General features: G+C 30.6%; 1 protein-coding gene and 1 long non-coding RNA gene across 5 annotated transcripts; both read right to left on the minus strand.

Moving 5' to 3' along the window:
- Positions 1 to 7,352: 7,352 nt before the first annotated feature.
- Positions 7,353 to 9,277, minus strand: LOC118036769 (uncharacterized). Of its 4 annotated transcripts, XM_035042582.2 has the most exons (6): positions 9,092 to 9,277; positions 8,905 to 8,966; positions 8,561 to 8,604; positions 8,334 to 8,447; positions 7,967 to 8,150; positions 7,353 to 7,685 (listed from the first exon to the last, which is right to left on the minus strand). In XM_035042582.2, the coding sequence occupies exons 2-5, from the start codon at positions 8,954 to 8,956 to the stop codon at positions 7,977 to 7,979; spliced, it is 384 nt and encodes a 127-aa protein (XP_034898473.1). In that variant the 5' UTR covers positions 8,957 to 8,966; positions 9,092 to 9,277; the 3' UTR covers positions 7,353 to 7,685; positions 7,967 to 7,976. The 4 variants fall into 4 exon arrangements, with proteins under 4 accessions (XP_034898473.1, XP_034898474.1, XP_034898475.1 ...); XM_035042583.2 differs by lacking the exon at positions 7,353 to 7,685 and having other exon boundaries at positions 7,814 to 8,150; positions 8,905 to 8,962; XM_035042584.2 differs by lacking the exon at positions 7,353 to 7,685 and having other exon boundaries at positions 7,814 to 8,150; positions 8,337 to 8,447.
- Positions 9,278 to 11,947: 2,670 nt separating this feature from the next.
- Positions 11,948 to 12,862, minus strand: LOC118036774 (uncharacterized). The gene is made up of 3 exons (XR_012169001.1): positions 12,754 to 12,862; positions 12,319 to 12,611; positions 11,948 to 12,183 (listed from the first exon to the last, which is right to left on the minus strand). It is a non-coding gene; the product is annotated as an uncharacterized lncRNA (long non-coding RNA).
- Between the last annotated feature and the right edge of the window lie 9,494 nt (positions 12,863 to 22,356).

The following is a 22,356-nucleotide window of genomic DNA, read 5'->3' on the forward strand; positions in this document are numbered from 1 at the left end:
TAGTTCTAAACTTCATTTTTATCATATTTTTATCCCTAAAAGCTGAGTAAATGTAGAAAAAATAGTTCAAAAATTAAAAAGAGAAAAAACTTTTAAGATGACCGATAACTTTAATTTATGTGTTTATAGATTTATCTTGAAAAAAAAAAATCAAGAGAGATGGTTTTCACTTTCAATCAAAGTTTTTAACTCGGCATGGTGGTCGACCCGGCTCAGGGTCACGGTTTTTGCCAAGATCGCTGAGTTTTAACCGGGTCACCCGAGTCAACCTTATTTTTTAAAAAAATTAAAACAACATTGTTTTGGTTAAAAAAATAAATAGTTAACAAGTTGGAACTAGGTTTTTGACCGGATCTTGCCGGGTTTTTTATTTATCTTATTTTTTTAAAACCCGGTCTAGTTCTAGTTCCTGTTAAGCTAAGTCCCAGGTCGATCCGCCAGGCCGGACCATATTTCAAAATTATGTTTTAAATAACACGAAATTAAAAAAAAAGTACCTTTTTTATTATTTTGAATATAAAAATGCCACTGCTTCAAAACAAGTTACTGTTGAAGTAATCAGTGCAGCATCATGGCTCTTGGGGAGAAGCCGGCCCTGAACTTCTTCCCCATTGATTCCTCTCGTAATGTTCGATAACCAAGTACTGGAATTCACGTGGAAAAAAAAAAAGGAATTAGCGGCAGCATCTTGCAATTCTTTGAAAAATGTCAATGGGAGCAAGCTGTTATATATATAAAGCTTAAGGGTATTTCCAGAGGATTAATGTTAAACTAAATAAGACATGGATGGCCCAAAAAACATATAAAGTTAGAAGATTGGGAGCACAACAATATGTGAAAAATACATCTTATGATAGTTAAAATATGATACAGTATAAACTTTGGAAAAGAAACATATTTTAAGCCTTCCGGAAGCAACAATTACTGCAGGAGTTTTAACCAGTTTCAAATTTGCATGTCATACCATAGAAAGCTCTGTCAGAGAAACTCAACAGAATAGTTACTTGATCTATATTTATCCTGTATTAGGCCATAAAACTGTTGTAGCTTTTCCTCTGAAAACTGCAGGAGGTCTCCAGCAGTGTTCGCACAAGTTTCAAATGAAGTCCCCGGCTTCCCTCTCAAAACGCCTTGTATTTTCTTCACTGGCAACGATTCAAGCAATCCTTTTACAGATGAGGAGGGCACAACAGTTTGTTCCATTCATTCATCATCAATATAATGAATCTATCGTACTCAATATATATACAAGAAAGCAAAAGCAATAATAATAATTAAAAAAAAAAAAAAAAAAACGCAGTTTACAACCTTGTTATGAGCAATGGCAGCAGAACATGTAGATTGAGTCACCTTTAAGACTTCCATCCTATATGCTGCAATAGATGAGAGCCCCAGAAGCTAGTAACTTGTCTTGGTGAATGAAATCACCCCTACTAAGCCACTTGCTCACATTTTTTCGGGCATGATTTCCATTCTGAACTCAAAGTCAAATAGAAGGTGGAAGCGCATTCAAGCAAACACAGAGATTCAGTCATTTAGAAGTACAGAAGATTGTAGGCTAGAGTGCAGAATTGATGTGAAAAAGGCATGGCAAAAATAGCATTTTTTTAAGGTTTTTGAAGAAGACAAAGCCAACAGAAGATCCTATGTGATAAATGGGTTTCACGGATTAATTTAATTTAACAAGTTAATCCAGTTAATGTAATTTTATATTAAAAAATAATACTTAAGTGATTAAATTAAAAGATTTTTTTTCTTTTTTAAAAACACAACTTTCAATCTTATATTAAAATAAAAAATATTCTTCCAGTGTTTAGTATTTTATATTGAAAACAAAATTAAAAGAATAGTTAGGAAAATAAGATTAAAAAATATCTTATATTGGGAAAAAAAAAAAAAAGTACCCTAATAAAAATAAATATCTCAAAAAAAAAAAAAAGAGAACTCGGAATTAACAAACAACAATTCTACCTTAAAAACATGAATTTCACTCAAATTAAAATCAGAATATAAGTAAATCTGGTTCACCTCCTTAATCATTTATCTTAGATACAAATCCCTGTTAAAATCTAAAATTCTTGGTTATAAATTATAACATGCTTCCAATCCCAAACCAAAGATCTTACCTGTATTTTTGATATATGTTTTTCAAAAATCTTATTTTTAAGATAATTACAAATATTTTCTTATGAATTTCAATTTGGTTTATTTCATTTTTTTTTTTTTACTTTGCCATATGCTTGATTCGAGGCAATAGATAAAAATATTTTATATCTGGTGTCAATTACCTATTTATTATTAATTATTATTATAGTGACCAACATATGGATAGACTAAAGTAAATACAACTCTAAAAAATATGTTTGATGTTGTTGTCTTAATTATTTTTTAAAATATTTTTTTATTTAGAAATACATTTAAAAAATATTTTTTATTTTTAAAATTTATTTTTAATATCAATACATTAAAAAAATAAATAAATAAAATTTAAAATTTTTAAAAACCCACAGCTAACCACATGCCAAAATAAGTAATCAAGTAAACTATACAACTTTTATACTTTTACTTCTGATTATGTCCACATTCACTTTTTTGTTACAGGAGAATTAAATTAGTGTGGGTGTGTTTGTGTATATACACGTATACACACACACATGTATATATACTAGCTATGTGATATGTGTTCTATTGCAGATTGGATTGTTTTTTTTAAATGAATATGTAAATTTTTTTCAATGTGTTATTTATATAAGAAATTAAAAAAAACTTATGTACATATCCAATAAAATAAATTGATAACTATATCCCTTAATAAATAAATAAAAAGTTAAAGATGAAATCTAAAAAATTAAGAGTTAGATATAGATTAAAATATTCAGCCTCACAACTCGGATCTTTGACATGGTTGTTTTTTAACAACTTTCTTTGCATATAAAATTGATTTTTGTTTAATTACATGATAATCAAAATAGATACACTTGAAATTGATTAAATAAAATAAAAGATAAAAAATAATATTATGTAATGTTACACATATTAAAAAAATTATCCAAAAATAATGTTTTAAAATAAATTTCATTTATACAAAACTTAAAAAAATTATAGATGAATTAGAAAAATCTCTCAAAAAATTAAATATATACAAAATAATTAAAAATAACTGCTATTTAAAAGAGTAGATAAAAAATAAAAAAAGAGAAGGAGAGTTATTTTACATATAAATTTAAAAATTACTTTGAAAAATTACATATAAAAAGGTATTAATTAAAAAAAAGGGCCTTATTTGTACCCAATTTCTAGCTATCATATGGTGACTTGAAAAATGGGCCAAAAGTTTTTTGCACCTAAAAGCCGTATTTTAAACCAGTGTTTTACTCAAAATATCTTAGGCAACTTAACAAACTCATTCATGGTGTCAAAAAAATCCAAAACAATATCTCAAAATTTGAAATCAATTTGAAACAAAAAAATCTTAGTAAAATTAAATATGTTTTTCTAGACAATTTCAAGATGAAAAAACCATAATGTAAACTCCCCTAGTCAAAATGAATAATTTGACACCAATTTCAATTGTTTTAGTGGTTGGAATCGGTGTCAATAAATAATTTTTTTGAGTGTCGTATTCTAACAACTTTCTCACAACTTTCTCTCACCTCTCTCAAACCAAAGGCAAAAAAATAAAAAAATAAAAAAAAAATTGGGATCAAAATTAATTTTTCCTTTTAATTTTGAAAACTAAAGGAACCCAACATCTATAATTTTAAACGTATAGAGACTACAATAAACATTTCACCCAAACTTTTTAAAGCCACTCATTTCCTCTATGTTTGTTATTATGGTCCCTCGTCTTTCAATCTTATTCTCCCCGAAACAATTTAGCTTATAATTTAGTTTAATAAGTGCCAACTTAAAAAAAAAAAAAAAAAAAACACTTATGAACCATCGGTTCAAAGTGTAAAGGGGAACTATAAAGCATTTTGCACAATGGATCCACCATGCATTTTAGATTATTACTTAATATACTATTGTTAACATCATATATAGCCACCTAGCTACCTCATTTCTTTTTTCAATATACATATATATTACCCTCCATTGTCCAACCGCCTTTTTTTCTTCCATTTTTTTTCCATAACTATGTATATAAAAAAAAATATTGATTAAATTATTTTGAATTTTTTATATTTTAGTATTTTATTGTTTGATTGAAAATATAATCTAACTGAATTTGGCTCTTTATTTTTATTTTATTAAGTATTATATATAAATATATATATATATATATATATAATTGAAAATATATTTATTTTTATTTTATGATTATAATTTTCATACCCTTTTTTCTTTTTCAAGCAAATTTTCTTACAAAAAGTCAATTTTTTGTATATGTTTTTAAAATGAATAGTATTAAAAAAGTTAAAGATAATTAATAGATACTCGGTCTATGTTTTTAGAAAAAAAAAATGAATTTACATAATAATAAATGAATGAAGTATTATTAATCAATTGATAGAAACAAAAGAAAAATTTAGTAGGAATGAAATTAACCAAACACCAAGAAAGTCAACACTAAGTAAAGTGTATCGAATGGAAAATTAGGGCGTGGGAACTATAAGTAAGAATAAATGATATTTGTGTTGGAATTCTGAGAGATGTATTACAAATATTTTAGTTATATTAAGGTTTATTACTTTAAAGTGTTTCAACAAGTAAGTGTCATTCTTATTTTAATTTAAATATAATTTAAATATAGTTGATTTAAGCATGTTTATCTTGAGTTTATATATTTAAATATGAGTAATCTCTAGTCTTTCCTATGATATATTTTGTTTAGCATGCCTTTATGATGATAAATTACCAATTCATGCTAATTATTTTTTAATTTGTTATGATAAACTAAATATATTTGTGCAATAATATAAACTTTGATCTACAATCTTAAGGTTTTGTTCTTTATATTAGACTTTGTTTAGATTATCATGTGGGAAAAATATTACTTATATAGATTATTGTTAAAGAGATTTTAGCATCTTAAAAATTTTAAGTTATAATTGAAAAATATTACTTAATTTGTTATATTCTCACATATATATTTTTTTTTCAATACTATATGTTTTCATTTATAACCTTTTGGTTTGCTTATAGCTTTATGTTTTTTTTATTTAATTTTAGAAGGTTGTTATATATCTTTGTTTTGAAGTTATAATTTATCTTCTAAAAATTGTAATTAATTCATACAATTTATTTGAATCTCTTTGATATATATTATGAACGAAGCTCTTATAAACCATGTTTATATCTTTATTTATTTTATACATATTACTTGCAAACTTGTTGGTATAATGCATTTTACCTTTCTCATTTAAACATAATGTTTTAATATAATGCATGCTTAATTTGAACTAAAATAAACAAAAGTATTTATTTTTATCTTATATAATTTAAGTATTTTTGTTTATCAAGTTGCTTTATTTCAAGTTTTATATTATTTTACTTGCTTGTTGTTGAGCCAAAATATTTATTTATAATTATTATTGGTTATTGTTTTTATAATTTATATCATGTTTTTTAATCAAGAATTGGTTTTTCTAACTAATATTGCTTTGGCAAATACTATTTGGGTAGTGGGGATTCTATCATCGCCTTTTGTGGTGTATAGTGAGAAACCTAAAAGTTAAATGAATTTAATTTTAAAAGGTGACAACATAAAATGTTGGTTTATGTGCCCACCTCAAACTTGGTCAAGTTCTTGTAGAAAAAATGTTAAAGTTGTCAAATAATAAATTCAGTTTCATTATTATAGCAGCTTTAGATGTATGGAATCATAGTGATTTAATGCATTAAAAAATATATTTTGAATAGATTAAACTATACACAATGTGATGTGTATAATTCAATAAAGAATGCAAATGCACTTTGAAAAGCTTTTAATAAAAAGTACACAGTTGAAGTTGTCTTTATGAAAATGTTCATAACCGAGAAATTTCTAATTCAAAATATGACATCAAAGTTATCTGGTTAAATTTGTTCATGTATACAACATTGTTCACGTGTATGTTACTATTTGCATATACAAAAAGTCAGTGAAATAAATAGATACGATCTAGTAAGTTTTGTCTAAAGAGATTGATCAGTTTTAATAAAAACTATTTGCAACCCCTCCAATCTTTTATGAGAACTTACTTAGTGCAAATATTATTCACATAATGCTATTTTTGTATACAATATAGTTTATATGTAAAATGGTAATAATTGAACAAATCATAATGAACAAAATAAGGCTCAACAAAGCAACTTCAAAAAAGAAATGATTGTTGAAGCCAATATCAATGAGATTGATTTCCTTGCTAATGAATTTTTAAAAATCAAAGTGTTTGATATTTTTAAAGTCACATGATTATATAATCTTGAGTGATGATGAGTTGATATTAGTGCTACAAGACATGTATGTTTAAAGAAGATGATGTTTTCCACTTTATACTTACAAAGAAGTGGATGGAGAAAATCTATATATAAAGAACTTATCAACTTCTAAGGTACTATATATTACAAAGGTCATATTTGCATATGAAATTTGGAAAGCCTCTCCGTCCTAACTATGTAATACATGTTACTGACATTAAGAAACTTATTGTATGGCTCATATTTTTGAGCAAAAGTAGTCTTTAAAATGCTGTTAATAAAAGTGATAAATTTATATTTTTAAGATTGATATGTTTATAGAAAAAAAATATATCTTTATAATGGATTCTTTAATTTAAAATGAATGTAATGATAATTATAACCATTTATAATAATAATAATAATAATAAACACTTTCGTTTGGTGGAATTTGCGGCATCCTAATGGAGTCCTTATTGACAAATATATATGGCATGGGGTTGTTTATGATTCCTGTATTTCTATTCAAGCCAAGTTGTATGCAAGTGGTTAATGGGTTTGACTGAGGTTGGCCTCCTGCCGGATCTGAAAGTCTTGTCCAAATATTTCAGGCAGTTTTATGCGGTGCCGTGGTATAGCTGATTCTCTGTTATCTGGTGCCCATCCTCCACTGGCACCTTTTTCTGTGAAAAGAACATGGGAGGCTACGAGGCTTAAAAGACCTAGGGGGGCACAAGGCTTTATCTCATGGCTTGCGGACTTGCAGTGCTTCATGATAGATTGTCTACAAGGCAAATTAAGGCAACTCAAATGGGGAAAGTCATTGAGTGATGACAAGTGTTTCTTTGGCAACAGTTCTCAAGAATGCGGAGTTCACTTGTTCTTTAATTTTCTTGTCATATAATCCTATCACGAATAGTGTTCTTCGTCTCTAAAATGAGCAAAGACAAAGGGGAGAATGGCAGATGGAGTTCCAGTGGGCAAAAGTTATATAATTTGCAAAAGAAGTCCTTTAAGTATATAATTCTTAGATTGTGTAGGCTGAAAGAAATAGAAGAATACACAAAAATTATTTTAATAGCAAGTCCATTGTTAATCGGATTTGCTCGGATGTCAGATGTGAAGTGTTATCCGTTCACTCTATGCAGTTGAAAGCTTGTGCTGCTCTTGATGTTTGGAATATATGCCTGGGGCTTGCAACGGAGTTTCTGCAACTCCTTGATGGATTGAGGCTTTTGCAATAGCTTACTTCTCAGCTTTGGCAGATTTTTGTCTTCCTTCCGTTTGATTAATGAATTTTTCATCTTTCAAAAAAAAAAAAAAGAAACTATGAGTATGAAGTCCAAAAAAAAAAAAAACTGAGTATGAAAACGTTGAAAACTGTCACAAGCAAGTTTCCAACATTGTTAAACTCTTCATGAAGCAGAAGACATGTGCATGATTAATTCTTGAATTATTGAGAGATTGTTAAATATACGTAGACAAACAGTGAAACTCATAGGACAGCTATTCAAAAAACTAAGAGTATGAAGTCCAAAAGTTAAGGAGTTTTAGAATAGCATAGTACAGACTGTCTAGTACTGACATGAAAATTATCATTTGAACATCATCTCGTACAAAATTTGAATTCTTCTCTCAAGCATCTGGCTGCGATATTTCAAAAGAGAGATGATGTCTACAGGTTCTTTTGTTTCCGACATACAGACATCCCAATTGGGACCTCCTGGACATGAGATAGCAGATTCCAACTCGAGTTCATCAGATCCAAACTGCAAATAATACACACACACACAGAAAACCAAATACCAATCATTAATTAATTAGGTTTTAGAAGCGTGCATGATGAATTCTTAATTTAAAATCACATCAAAAGGTAAAAATGCTAAAAAAAATTGGATTACACTACTTTAAGGGAAAGGGTAAAACGATCAAACTAGGAGAGAGAGATGAACCACCAGCTGATGCAACAAGTCATCCATGAGATTTTCCTGGTTTTCCACTATGTTGCTCAGCTGTGCTGTTACTTTATCAAGATTCTTCAAGTCTTGCTTCAGCCCTTTCATTTTCTGCAAAACGAGAACGAAACAAAAATAAAATAAAATAAAACACACCAATTCCTATTAATTTTCGCCGGAGTTTCCGTTAATTAATAAGGGAGAGAGAGGGGGGTGTTCTTTACCTTAAAACCCTTGGCATGCTCCCTGTCACTTTTCCTCTTCTTTCCTAACAAGTACAAGGAGAAATTGAAATATGGAGTTAAAAAGAGGTGAACAATATTCATGAGATGTTAGATTATTCCCCAAACCTCTTGTAACAAGATCTATGCACGGCTTGATCCAGGAAAAACTATGAGAATTTCAGTATTAGTGAAGGAAAACCGGTCACTTTTTGAGAGCCAGCATGGTTTCCCACACTGATGTTGCAAATTAAACCTAGCTTATTACATCCAGGATCAACAAAACACGCATACACCAATGAAAAAATCATACGAGAAGCTATAAGCACTAATCAAACTTTACTTACTAATATTCATCTTGGGTTTTGAGGAGAGAGTTGGCAAACCATTACTGTCCATTGAATACTATCTGCAGATAAGAGCAGTGGTTAGTATAATTATTTCAAAATAACCTTAGAAAAATTGATGCTCTTAGTAAGGTTTATATAAAGAATTTTTGGGAATGGTTCGAGGAGTAATCGCGCGACAACACACCGTGCAGCACGATTTGGGTAGCCTAGTCTGACTTGATCTCTCTATAACTTCCGTTTTCTCTTCTCACTCCAATTTTTGAGCTGCAAGAGGGAGAGAGATAGGAGATGTGAAGGAAGAGAGAGCAGCTGAAAATTGGAGTGAGAAGAGAGAACAAAAAAAAAAGGATTTCCTGGGGCATGGCAATGGTTCTCGTGTTTTTTTTATTTATCAAATATATGTATATTAAATGATAAATATTATATTTGTGTGTACGAATTTTTTGTTAATATTGAAATGTATATATTATATTATATTAAAAAAATCTAAATTCTACAAATATTTTATAAATATATATTTCCGATCAGGTTTTGGATCGAGTTTAACAATATACATATAATATAAAAAACAACTTAATGATTGGGTAAATCATAGTTTAATTATATTGTCTTTTAAAAATTCATTACTTTTTTTATGATGATTACATATATTTTTTAACATGATTTTAATGACCAGAGAAATTCGCATTTGAAGTTAGTTCAATAAAGCTAATGCTCATTAAAAACTAGTGAGAATAATGATTTTTATTTTTTTAAAAAAAAAATACAAGTTTGATGGCAATATATGTAAAAGGTAAAATAAGTTTTCTGTATTTTATTCTAACAAATAGAGTATATAAATATTCACTCTATCTTATGTACAACTTTCAAACACAACTTCATCTCATGTTTCATCTCTTCTTTTTTTTCTTTTTTATCTTAGTTGTATTTATCTCTTTTATTTTAAAATAGTAACTAAATGTTACTTTGTTTCATTCATAACAAGAATATCTTTTAATATTTTTAGTTTTATAAAATAACAAAAACTTCGTAAGGTTATTTTCAAATAATTAATAGAAAATTAGTTTTAAACTCTTATACGCAAACAGAAATGTATTTAAATAAAAGTTAGTTTATCCACACCAAAGAATGAAGTGAAAGAAATATAGTATTGTCTTTACTTTCATTCGATAAAATATGATTAAGGAGAATTCAGTTTCTTAATTATATCAAATTTTCTTTTATATAGTTTTTAGATTATAAAGATTATTTATTTTATTTTTCATATGGAATTTCTTTATGGTAAAGTGATCTAGTGGTTTTCCACAGATATCATGAACTTTTAATGTAATTATTAAATGGAAGATAGTAAATTTAACCATACCCACGAATGATTAAGTGAGAATAACATAAAAGCTGACAAAAGTTGTCTTTATTTGCATTCGACAGTAACTAAGGAGAATTCAGTTTCCTTACCGACCACTAAGATTAAACCAGCTCTTTTCTTCTTCTTCTTTTTTTTTGTTTTTAAATAAATCGAGATGTCCTGATTAGCTTGCATGTACTTTATTTAATTCTATAAATTCTAAAGTTAACAACCATATAAATTTCTAGTTATCATTATATTAGTAATTATAAAGCTCGAACTTGAGAATATAAAAAAAATCATTTAATTTTAAATTTTAACTACTAAACTATCTATTAGATGGGTTTTTTCATTCTACGTGAAGATGCCATGAATGTTCTTGTAAAAGAGATAATTAAATTGGACAAGATTTTGGGAGTTGATCTTTAATTCTGCAATGTCTATTGGCGGCCGAGTTGCATAAGGCAACGTGGTTTCAACTTTTAACCCTATTCTTCATGGTTTCACAAAGCTATTTCATCCCATTTCTAAAACTTTTTATTCATGTTTACAACCATGAGCAACAAATATGGGTCTACCCTTTTTTTAAAATAAAAAAAAAAAAAACTGTTCATGAAAGAGTGAAAACGTGCGTTTTAGTTGTTGTGCCATAATGTACATATATGGTCGAAATAAATAAAGAATATTAATTTTTAATCGATAAAACATGGGTGGAATGAAAATAAACAATTAAATAAAAAAATAAGTAATTAAGTTAATAGATAGTTTAGTAGTAAAAATTAAAAATTAGCAATTATTCTGAACCAGGATTTAAATGTAACTATGTTTTCGAAAAACTATCTAAATTCTAAACTCTAAAATCTGATATAAAACTTCAAAAATACTGAATATCGATCCAAGTATAATAAAAGGAGTATTGTTTTGGATTTTCCTGAAGACAACCAAGTATGTTTTTTGGTCTGGGGGCAATGGAATTGCAGTGGTGAAGTATATAAACGCTGTGGCAACAAGGAGATCATGCAACTTTCGCCAACACTTTGGATGTTTACATATATTGGAAACGTTATGTCAATGCAGACTAGTGAAACCGAGTGAGAATCGAAGAAGGGTAAAAATGCAGAAAAGAATACTGAAGGAAAGGAAGCAACGAGTTTGAATGTGCTGGTGTGCTGAAGAGCTATATCTGATGAGAAATAAGATGCCACGATTAATTAATTAGGTCTTTACCACCGGCCTGCTTTGCAACGATCACTAGGGTGATGGTAGAGGTACGTAAAGTCCCTCAGACCAGCTACCAAAACCGGTGGCCGTGTTCCTGCCTTCATGGTGGTTTCCGTGCTAAGCTCATTAGGTGGGCAAGGATCAATGGGTATATGATATAGGCGAAACTGTTGAGATATTAGTTGAATCCTAGTCCAAGAGGAATTCTTGATTAAAACAATTAATTTCCGTTAGACTATTAATGAAAAAATTTATTTAGTTAGTTAGTTAAAATAAGATTACAATAGTTTGAGTTTATATTATCCATATAAAAATCAATGTGATTATATTTCAAGAGTGTATATCGTTAAATGAAATTTTAAAAGATGAAATATTTGTGGTTAAAAAGAACGCACTGATTAATATTCGTTCAGATCACTGAAAGCCCATTAATTTGCCATGCCGTGATATTTTACCTGTTTGAGCGGACGTAGCTTTGAAGAAGAAGACGAAGAAGTACGATGTATATATTAAAGAGTTGAGTAGTGTGATTAATTCGTAGTACAATATTTTTGAATTTTCTCCGGGCTCAGTCAGAGCAGGACGATAACATCAAATCATGGTATAATTATAAAACTGACACAAATTATTCTTATTTAGTTCGTGCTTGATGATCCCCTCCTCCATGAAAAGCTTGGTCATGCTCACATTCTCCTTTCGCCATTAGTTCACTGCAAATGCAAGAGATTTAAGGCATAGAAAACGTAGTTAGTGATCGTATAACACGCATTAAGAAGCTAGTACAGCCCTCCAAATAACTGCAGCTAGCTATGATTTTTAGAGAGTAAGAGTTCGGAGCAACAAACCGCAAGGTTTGTGTAAGATGAGCGTCTTTGGCAGAATCGTTATCTGCTCTGGCTTTCACTATTTGAAACATGAGATCAAGCCTGAGTTGATTTGCAGCACTCTGCCTGGAGATAAGATCGGTGTCGTCTTTTAGTTTCTTTGACTCTTTTCTTATTTCTTTAAATTTTTGCCTAACTTCCTTTTGCCCCTCTCTTACTCGTTTCTGTCCTTCCCTGATCTCAACCATCTTAGATGTGATCCCTCCGATCATGCAGCTTGCCCTGCGGGTCCCTCTCCTCGTTACTTTTATTCTCTGTTTGCAATGTTGCCATGTTTACTAATTTAATACGACAAAACATGTGTGTGTGTGTGTGTGTGTGTGTGTGTGTGAAGGAAGGCAAAAAACAATAACTTATAGGCCAGTGAATTAAGAACACAGAGTAAAAGATAGATACCAAGCTCTTTCTTTGAGTTGCCTCCAGTTCCCTGTGTCCATGTTTCGAAGACATTTTCCTGGACGTCTTGCTGAGGTTGAGACTCTGGCAACGTTTTATATAGTGCAGGATGTTGACCCCGTGCACTTATAAAAGACCTCGGATCTTGCCTTCATGATAGCTTGTGGGGTCCTTGTGCTTTTTAGTTCAACATAGGGATGTTGTTTTTACCGGTGGATCCGATGTACTGGAGAAGGAAAATGTATTGATGGATTGTTTTTTGAAATATTTTTTATTTGAAAATATATTAAAATATTTATTTTTAATTTTTAAAATATATATTTAAAATTGTTAAAATAATTTAAAAATATTTTTAAAAAAAATCTAAATTTTGCAAAACTCTTGCGGGGCCAACGCCCCTTTTATCTATCATGTTACAGCTGAAGGCTGTCTTTCCGTTAACTACTGAAGCCTTGATCCCAGGAGACATAGGACATCCTTTTGCTCCTTTTCATGTCTCAATAATAATTAATAATTTACCTGCTCTGTAAAAGAATTAATTGCTATAGTTATAAATAACAGATTTCTTAATTGAATTTAATTTAAATATTTTAATAGATTTTTACATTGAGAACCATTTTAACTATCGAGAATTAAATTTTAAATAAAATTAGTACAAAAATAAATCAAATGCTACCTTTTCCGAGAAGAAATAAGTTTTTTTTAATATTCATTTACCTATTTAAAAAAAAAAATGTTTTTGAAGGATTAAGATTAAAGTAATAATGATAATATAAAAAACAAAATAATTTAATTTGATATGTTTTTTAAATTGAATTTAAATTTAACACTATTGTTAAATTTCAATTATATAAAAAAAATGATTTCAAATAGCATTTAAAAGAATACTTTCCAAAGACCAAATCCTAGGCTAGTAAATGTCTATGTGGCATTATACAATGTCAAAATGTCTTGCATCCTTGATCTTATAAGCCTTTGTACCTGCTCACGATTAAAGCAACTATTTTTTATATTTTATTCTTGTAAACATACTGCTAAATTATTTATTTATGACACGATATCTACGTGGTTGGAATTAAGTTAACTATAAACGCCAAGTGTTATGATGTCATGGCGATACAAAAGTAGTGGAGAAACATGTGATAAAGCATAAATAATGGGAATGGACGTGGAAATGATATATATAAAAAGAAAGCAATGAAATATGTAGTGTATGGACAATAAAATTATTTATTTAGAGGAGTGAGATATATTACTGTAGACCTAGAAAGTAATTACGTTGAAAAGTATTAAAACATGAATGAGTAAAAAAATTAAATTAAGTGAAAATACATGTTAAGATTTCCTAGTCGTGTATCTTGGATTGTAGATTGTTTTCAGTATTGTTAATATGACATATTCTTTAGAAATACATCATTTGATAAGATTTGACTTAGTCATGTACCACATTTCTAGAATTACAAAACGTGGGCTGCACATTTCAATTTTCAGTTTCATTTTGTAAGGCTATTTATTAGCCAGAGTAATTCAATTTCAATACAAGAAGTTTTTTCAAGCATTTACTATTCTAGTTAACATATATTTACTAGTTTTTCCAGAGTATTCATCTTAGGTTCTCAATATTTGGTATCAGAGCTATTTTCCAAGTTATTTTCACCATGACTACTGAAAGTAGTTTTGTGCAACCTGCAATTTCAAAGTTTGATGGACACTATGATCATTGGTGCATGCTCATGAAGAATTTCTTGCGTTTCAAAGATTATTGGAATTTGGTAGAGACTAGAATTCCTGCTGCAACAGACGAGGACAATCTCACAGATGAACAGAAGAAGTTCATTGTTGATCAAAGGCTAAAAGATTTGAAGGCTAAGAATTACTTGTTTCAAGCCATTGATCGATCAATCCTGGAGACAATATTGAAGAAAGATACTATAAAAGACATCTAGGACTCATTAAAGCAGAAATACCAAGGCACAGCACGTGTCAAACGTGCACAATTACAAGCTCTTCGTAAAGAGTTTGAAATTCTGCATATAAAGGAAGGGGAATTTGTGAATGTTTATTTTGCACGTACTCTCATCATAGCCAACAAGATACGGATTCATGGGGAAAAGATGGAAGATGTGGTGATCATCGAAAAGATCTTAAGATCAATGACTGCTAAATTTGACTATGTGGTTTGCTCCATTGAAGAGTCAAATGATCTAGACATTTTGTCCATCGATGAATTACAAAGTAGCTTGTTGATACACGAGCAAAGGATGGGAGGACACGCAGTGGAAGAGCATGCTCTAAAGGTTACTCATGATGTTCAACAGGGTGGGCGAGGTGGTTGCCATAGTTTCAGAGGCAGAGGACGAGGAAGGGGTAGGAATATTTTCGATAAGCCTACCATCAAATATTACAATTGTCATGAACTTGGGCACTTTCAATGGGAATGTCCTAAAAAGGAACAGGTTTTAAAAGGATTTTACGCAACGACTAGTGAAGAAATGCTACTAATGGCTTATGTGAATATCGAAGAGGTTGATAGAGAAGAATTATGGTTCCTGGACTCTGGTTGTAGCAATCACATGTATAGCAAGAAGGAGATGTTCATAAATTTGGATGATACCTTCAGGAAATCTGTGAAGATGGGGAATAACTCAAGTTTGGCTGTGCTAGGAAAGGGAAATGTTCGTATGGAAGTTAATGGAATCATACAAATCATCATTGGAGTATTTTATATACCGGATTTACAGAATAATTTACTAAGCATTGGACAGTTGTAAGAGAAGGGTCTTGTTTTTATTATAAAACATGGCAAGTGCAGGATTTATCATCCAGAGAGAGGACTGATCTGGGAGACCTCAATAGCAGCAAATCAAATGTTTATCATACTGGCTCGCACACAATCACAAGGACAGAAGTGTTTCACCACTATTACAGAAGATCAATCTCATCTTTGGCATCGCAGATATGGGCATTTAGGTTGGAGTGGTCTCAAACTTCTTCAGTAAAAAAATATGGTGAAGGGTCTACCAACATTCCAAACACACACAAGAGTTCATGAAGAGAGTCTGATGGGGAAACAACAACGTGGTCCATTTCCAAAGAAGAGTACGTGGAGGGCATCTCAGATTCTTCAATTTGTGCATGCAGACATATGTGGGCCAATTAATCCAATCTCAAACGGTAAGAAAAGGTATCTCATCTCTTTCATTGATGACTATAGTAGAAAAACATGGTTGTATTACTTGGTTGAGAAATCAGAAGCTCTTCATGTTTTTAAAAGTTTCAAAGCAAAGGTTGAAAAGGAAACCAATTTAAGCATACGAGGTCTGCGTACAGATCGTGGGGGTGAATTCATGTCATTAGAATTCACAGGTTTTTGCACAAGAAATGGCATTCAAAGACAGTTAACAACTTTATTTACTCCACAACAGAATGGTGTTGCGGAAAGGAAGAATCGAACTATTATGAACATGGTTCAAAGTATGCTTACAGAGAAAGGAATTCCAAGAACATTTTGACCAGAAGCTGTCAACTGGACCATTCATGTTTTGAACAGAAGTCCAACTTTTACAATAAGAAATATGACACCAGAAGAAGATTGGAGCGGCTCTAAACCATCAGTGGAGCACTTCAGGGTTTTTAGGTGTTTAGCACATGTCTATATTCCTGATAATAAGAGGGTTAAACTTCATGACAAAAGTATGAAGTGTTCCTAATGACCAGACTCACACAACTGCCATTACAGGACGTGTTCGACGACAACCCAATTGGATGAATGACTATATGAGTCACATTAATTTCTTTGAGGAGCAAGATCATGCACATTTAGTTTTATTTGCTGAGCTTGATCCCATTACTTATGCACAGGCTGTGCAAAGTGAAAAATGAAAGAAAGCAATGGATGCAGAAATTGTTGCGATAGAAAGAAATAACATATAGGAGTTGAGAGAAGTGCCACAACAGGAAAAGTGATTGGGGTTAAATGGATTTACAAAACCAAATTCAACAAGAAAGGTGAAATGGATAAGTACAAGGCTCGTTTGGTTGCCAAAGGGTATAGCCAGCAATATGGGATTGATTATGCAGAAGTGTTTGCACTTGTAGCTCGTTTGGATACAATTCGTATCATTCTTTCCATTGCAGCTCAACATGGTTGGACTGTTTTTCAACTCGATGTAAAGTCAGCTTTTCTACACGGTGAATTAAATGAAGATGTGTGTGTTGCACAACCTCCAGGCTATAACAAAAGGGGCATGAGCACCAGGTATATAAGCTTAAAAAGGCTCTATACGGTCTTAAACAGGCTCCACGAGCCTGGTACAACCATATTGAGTCTTATTTCTTGAAAGAAGGCTTCGACAATTGCCCACATGAACACACCTTATTTGTCAGACAAATGGATGGAGGTAAAATATTAATTGTACATCTTTATGTGGATGATCTTGTATTCACGGGTGATGATGCATCTATGTTCAACACATTCAAGCATTTTATGATGACTGAGTTTGATATGACTGATCTTGGGAGAATGAGTTATTTTCTTGGCTTAGAAGTGCTTCAAACATTGGATGACATCTCTATTAGTCAACAGAAATATGCTCAAGAAGTGCTGGCAAGGTTTAATATGAGTCAATGTAATGCAATCCATAATCCTGTTGTTCCTGGTTTCAAAATCATGAAGGATGAAAGGGGAGTCGAAGTTGGCAACACTCTGTTCAAACGAATTGTAGGCAACCTTATGTACTTAACAGCAACGCAACCAAACATGATGTATGTTATCAATTTAATTAGCAGGTTCATAGAACGACCTGCTGAGTTGCATCTTAACGCTGCCAAAAGAGTGCTGCGATACTTGAAAGGAACCATGAGTTTTGGGTTGTTCTATAAAAAGGGATAAAAACAAGAACTAATTGGGTACACTGACAGTGATTATGCTGACGATTAGGATTATAGAAAGAGTACTTATGGGTATGTTTTTATGTTAAGTTCAGAGGCAATCTCATGGTCCTCGAAGAAAAAATTTGTGGTCACTTTATCTACCACCGAAGCTGAATTTATAGCTGCTGCATCCAGTGCATGTCAAGCAGTTTGGTTAAGGAGGATTTTGCAGCAGCTCAATCATGATCCACGGAAGCCCACAACAATTTATTGTGATAATAGTTCTACTATTTAAGCTGTCAAAGAATCCAGTGTTGCAAGGGCATAGCAAACATATAGATGTTCAGTTCCATTTTCTTCAAGAGCTCACCAAAAATTAAGTCGTAGAATTGATCCAGTGTTCTTCACAAGAACAGATGGCAGACATCATGACAAAGCCGTTGAAGCTAGACGTGTTTCAGAACTTGAGGGAATTATTGGGTGTTTATCCACTCATGGATATAAACTGATTGCAGATAACATTCAGTTTAAGGGAGAATGTTAAGATTTCCTAGCTGTCTATCCTGGATTGTAGATTGTTTCCAGTATTGTTAATAAGACCTATTCTTTAGGAATAAGTCATTTGATAAGATTTGACTTAGTCATATACCACGCTTCTAGGATTACAAAACGTGAGCTACACATTTCAATTTTCAGTTTCATTTTGTAAGGCTATTTATTGGCCAGGGTAATTCAATTTCAATACAAGAAGTTTCTTCAAGCATTTACTATTCTAGTTAACATATATTTACTAGTTTTTCCAGAGTATTCATCTTAGGTTCTCAACAATTTATTATAAGGTAAATATATTAATACAAACGAAATAAGTTTACGAGGGAAAAAGAGTTATGAGATGAATTCAATGTAAAAAGAAACACTATATAAAAGTATTTATATGTGACCAATCGATTCTAAAAATGAGAGGAAGGATTTATATAATGACAAGTTGAATTAAGTTATGAATGAAATACTTATTATGATGTAAGGATAATAATATGAAAAATAAAAAAAAAAAAAATTATCTAGGAATGATGTAAAGCATAAATACTAAAAAATTGATATGAGATCAACGTGATTAAAGTAAAATATATGACATGGATATTAGAACATATAATTGTTAATCATAAGCAATTGAGATAATGCAAATGCTTAATATTTAAGAGACCCAACATCTAACAAATAGATGTTTTACATGTATTTAGCTTTTCAAATTAAGCTATCACTCATCTTGATTTTCGATATCAAGTTATCACTCATCTTAATTAAGAAGAATTCATTAAATTACTGAACTAAATGATTAATCTATCATTCAACCACATAAACTTTATTTCTAAAAACGTTAAATTTTAAAATATTATCAATTAATTATATAAAAAATAATAGTATGTGAATTTTTATTTGATGATAACTTTTTTTTCGGCTAGTTTTGAAGTTAATCGAAAATAAAGTCGTATAAAAAAATTCCTCGACACGCCGAAGGTGGTGGAATTAGAGGGGGGAGGGCAATTGCTGGGTGGGTTCCAGTGCTAAAACCTATTAAATTATGCCATAAATTTCTGCTTGATGTCGATATACCTTAGAAAAATACAACTCGGCTTTCAGATCTCTTACAATTATATATCAACGAAGGAACAATGTGGTTACTTTCGAGACGCCAAATCAAAGTCGACGCTTTTAATTGATTCCACATGTAGGTAGATTCAAATTCGTCAATAGTTGCCGTTAGTTGGATTTAAAAATCAATTTTATGACGACGGCGACCCGCGACCGACGGGCATCGAGCGAAATTGCCGTCACGAGACAAGAGGAACGTATCAAATCGCGCGACTCCTTTCCTTTTCCCTTGTAACCTATTCGAGCCGGCCCCGACATCGAGCAAGCATCGGTCGAATGGTCCCAAAGAAACAAACAAATCGCTCGATTAACCCAAGACCACGCGTGAATCCGCACCTACCGACCTTTTTTCTTTTGTTTAGTTTGAATAATGATGCTAGATGGCTTACCAAAACACGGACAGGACACCAACGTCTTCAACATTTGCAACCACGGGCCTCGAGGCACTATTATTCCACGGCAAAGTAGGTGTGATTGAAGGTGACAAACCTATCGGATGGATCCGATCAGTGGGATCCGAGGTTTTGTTTTTAAAAGTATTTAAGAAAAAATTAATTTTTTTAAATTATTTTATTTTGATATTATTAAAAATAAATTTTAAAAATAAAAAATATTATTTTAATATATTTTTAAATAAAAAACTTTTTTTTAAAAAATAACAGTACTGTAATACTGAAAAGCCTCTCCTATTATTATAATATAAATTAAAAGATACAAATGAAAAGCAACTGAGAATATTTAGTATTATATTAGTGATTATTTTTCAAAGTATTTTTTATTTTAAAATGCAGTAAAATGATATTTTTATTTTAAAAAATTTATTTTTAAGCATTAAAGACATTAAATTAAAAATTAATTTTTTAAAAAAAATATTTTTCAATCACAAAAATAAACTTCTTTTTTATTAATAATTGTTCGTGCTTATTTGAAAGTGTAAGTGGCGGTTGTTTTTCAAAGTATTTTTCACTTAGAAATATATGAAAATAATATATTTTTTTATTTTTAAAAAATTATTTTTGAAATTAGTTTATCAAAATGATTTAAAAACATAAAAAAAATATTAATTTAAATTAAATAAATAAAAAAAATATTTTTAAAAACAAATTTAAAAATATAAAAATAAACAGAAAGTAGAAAAAAAAAAAGCAAAATCTCATCTCTTTAGTATTCAAATCAACTCTTTTCTAATAATCCGAAAAATCAAAAGCACAAACACTGAAACACTCCTCCGTCTACACGACTTAGCTTTTCTCTTCTTTATTTCTTTTTCTTTTGAAGACTTGCATTCTTGAGAACAAATAAAGGCAGGAAACCTGACCTGAATCGCTAAAGAAGAAGGTGTTGATTGGCCCTCCCGCCCCGCTACTTCCACTTTCTACTCTTTATATAAAGTATGGACAATGATTTTTTCGACTTTACATGCTGTAGCATATGTGAAATGCAAGCAATTGTTCGGTGTTAAATTAGAGATAGATTTCGAAAATCAAATAACAAGGCCCAAGATAAATAAATAATAATGGAGCCCAACTTTGAAAAGGCACTAAATACTTCAATTTAGTCCCTATAGTTTAAGTTTATGTATTTATTTGGTCCTTGAAGTTTTAGGATTTTATATTTTAATCTCAAACTTTATTTTTTTTCAGTCATGGAGTGTTGCGAGAGAAGAGATTGATTTCCAACAAAAACTGACCATCATGAATGAATGGAGTGTTGCGAGAGAAGAGATTGATTTCTAATAATGAAGTGTTACGGTTTGTTTGGAAATGTGATTATAATTATTTTTTTAAAATATTTTTTATGCTAAAATACATTAAAATAATATTTAAAAAATATATATATTATTAAAATCAACATATTAAAATAATCCAAAACATCAAAACAAAAAAAAATGAATTTTGATCCCAAACGTTATCTACCATACTAATGTACACAATAATAAAATTAACCCTTCCAGTTAGAATTAGGCGTAGATAAGATTACGAGTTAGAGTTTTCCAAACTTGTATTGTTTTGATATATATATATATCTTTTCACTAAATTCTTTGCCCAGGCCATGCTATACAGAATGAGCTCTTCTTTCATCTCACGAGTCACAAGCTTATATTGAAGGTTATTTTTCCTAGAAGTACAAGTCAAGCTACAAGGTTGCCAAGACAGTTGGTGAGAGGCTACGAGATGTGGTTGATTTTTAAAGGCCAAAGGAGTTTCTGATGTGCTGGCTGAGAAGGTTCTTGCAGCTTCAAGAATTCCAAGGCCTGGGGTGCTGGTACTGGGTTTGGAGTCGGCATTTAACCCTGTTTCTTTTAAACTTCGAATTTTTTTTTAATAAATTTTTTTTATATTTTTAGATTGTTTTAACATATTAATATCAAAAATAATTTTAAAAAAAATATATTTTAATATATCCTTATACAATTATAATCTCAAACACCGTTTTAATGAGTACCTGCCTCAAAGAAGATAAAGAAGGGGGACTTTGAAGGTGGATTGCAGTTCTTCAAGATAAACTTAAATAAACACAAACCACGTCAGCATGTCTTCTCTCCCTCACTAATTCACAGTCGATATTGCAGTCTTTCCAAGGCAAGTCATCAATGATGGTAAAGACATCATCCTATATTCCCACTACAAGTTCTGTTCAGATTTAGTGTGAAGATATGGCTTCGGATTTAGTGTTTCTATTCGTGTTATTAGAAGAAAGACCAGAGAGAGAAATTATGTCTGGGAAAAAGAAACGAGATTTACATTTATTATATACAAAGGCAAACATGTTTTTTTGTCTAATTTGATCTGTTTTTTTTTCTTCACAGTAAGTTTAAAAAAACAGGTTGAACAAACCATAATTTATCAGATCTTTAAATTGAAAACGAGAAACATACCAAAGTAAAAAGTGAGAGGATACAAACCAAGCCCAAAAAGAAAGCCATGGACTCTCCCCAGGCCTGACCTACGGCCCAAACGATAAGCGAATGCAAAATCAAAGTCACAACCAGGACACCTCCGATTGCTTCCATGGCCCCCATAAAATAGGTCTGATATATTTGTTGTTTTGATCCAGTTCTATAATAAAAAAAAAAA

Source organism: Populus alba, chromosome 1 (assembly GCF_005239225.2).
Source record: "Populus alba chromosome 1, ASM523922v2, whole genome shotgun sequence".
Lineage (NCBI taxonomy): Eukaryota > Viridiplantae > Streptophyta > Magnoliopsida > Malpighiales > Salicaceae > Populus > Populus alba.